General features: G+C 68.0%; 1 protein-coding gene across 1 annotated transcript; it reads left to right on the forward strand.

Moving 5' to 3' along the window:
- Positions 1 to 17: 17 nt before the first annotated feature.
- Positions 18 to 224, forward strand: VOLCADRAFT_70720 (uncharacterized protein; the record flags this gene model as incomplete). The annotated part of the gene is made up of 1 exon (XM_002959239.1): positions 18 to 224. A coding segment is annotated over one exon (207 nt), but the record flags the coding sequence as incomplete, so codon positions are not given.
- Positions 225 to 1863: the final 1639 nt, after the last annotated feature.

Below are 1863 nucleotides of genomic sequence, written 5' to 3' on the forward strand. Positions count from 1 at the left end.
GTGTGGGTGCCGTCCGTGGTGCGGGTGCCGTCCGTGGTGCGGGTGCCGTCCGTGGTGCAGGTGCCGTCCGTGGTGGGGGTGACGTCCATGGTGCGGGTGACGTCCGTGGTGCGGGTGCCGTCCGTGGTGCAGGTGCCGTCCGTGGTGCGGGTGCCGTCCGTGGTGCGGGTGACGTCCGTGGTGCGGGTGACGTCCGTGATGTGGGTGATGTCCGTGGTGCAAATGACGTCCGTGGTGTGGGTGACGTCCGTGGTGCAGGTGACGTCCGTGGTGCAGGTGACGTCCGTGATGTGGGTGACGTCCGTGGTGCGGGTGCCGTCCGTGGTGTGGGTGACGTCCGTGATGTGGGTGACGTCCGTGGTGCGGGTGACATCCGTGGTGCGGGTGACGTCCGTGGTGTGGGTGACGTCCATGGTGCGGGTGACGTCCGTGGTGCGGGTGACGTCCGTGGTGCGGGTGTCGTCCATGGTGCGGGTGACGTCCGTGGTGTGGGTGAGGTCCGTGGTGTGGGTGACGTCTGTGGTGCGGGTGACATCCGTGGTGCGGGTGACGTCCGTGATGTGGGTGACGTCCGTGGTGCGAATGACGTCCGTGGTATGGGTGCCGTCCGTAGTGTGGGTGACATCCGTGGTGCGGGTGCCGTCTGTGGTGCGGGTGCCGTCCGTGGTGCGTGTGTCGTCCGTGGTGCGGGTGACGTCCGTGGTGCGGGTGACATCCGTGGTGCGGGTGATGTCCGTGGTGCGGGTGCCGTCCGTGGTGCGGTTGACGTCTGTGGTGCGGATGACGTCCGTGGTGCGGGTGACGTCCGTGGTGCGGGTGACGTCCGTGATGTGAGTGCCGTCCATAGTGTGGGTGACATCCGTGGTGCGGGTGCCGTCCATGGTGTGGGTGACGTCCGTGATGCGGGTGACGTCCGTGGTGCGGGTGACGTCCGTGGTGCGGGTGACGTCTGTGGTGCGGGTGACGTCCGTGGTGCGGGTGACGTCCGTGGTGCAGGTGACGTCCGTGGTGCAGGTGCCGTCCGTGGTGCGGGTGACGTCCATGGTGCGAGTGACGTCCGTGATGTGGGTGCCGTCCGTGGTGCCAGTGACGTCCATGGTGCGGGTGACGTCCGTGGTGTGGGTGACGTCCGTGGTGCGAGTGACGTCCGTGGTGCGGGTGCCGTCCATGGTGCGAGTGACGTCCGTGGTGCGGGGGACGTCCGTGATGCGGGTGACGTCCATGGTGCAGGTGACGTCCATGGTGCAGGTGACGTCCGTGATGCGGGTGACGTCCGTGGTGCGGGTGACGTCCGTGGTGCGGGTGATGTCCGTAGTGTGGGTGACGTCCGTGGTGCAGGTGACGTCCGTGGTGCGGGTAACATCCGTGATGCGGCTGACGTCCGTGGTGCCAGTGATGTCCGTGGTGCGGGTGACGTCCGTGGTGCGGGTGACGTCCGTGGTGCGAGTGACGTCCTTGGTGCAGGTGACGTCCGTGGTGCAGGTGACGTCCGTGGTGCGGGTGCCGTCCGTGGTGCAGGTGACGTCCGTGATGCGGGTGCCGTCCGTGGTGCGGGTGACGTCCGTGGTGCGAGTGACGTCCATGGTGCGGGTGACGTCCGTGATGCGGGTGACGTCCGTGGTGCGAGTGATGTCCGTGGTGCGGGTGACGTCCATGGTGCGGGTGACGTCCGTGGTGCGGGTGATGTCCGTGGTGCAGGTGACGTCCGTGGTGTGAGTGACGTCCGTGGTGCGAGTGACGTCCGTGGTGCGGCTGACGTCCGTGGTGCAGGTGACGTCCGTGGTGCAAGTGACGTCGGCGGTGCGGGTGACGTCCGTGGTGCGGGTGACGTCCGTGGTGCGGGTGACGTCCGTGGTGCGGGTG

Source organism: Volvox carteri, assembly GCF_000143455.1.
Source record: "Volvox carteri f. nagariensis unplaced genomic scaffold VOLCAscaffold_143, whole genome shotgun sequence".
NCBI classification, from domain to species: Eukaryota; Viridiplantae; Chlorophyta; class Chlorophyceae; order Chlamydomonadales; family Volvocaceae; genus Volvox; species Volvox carteri.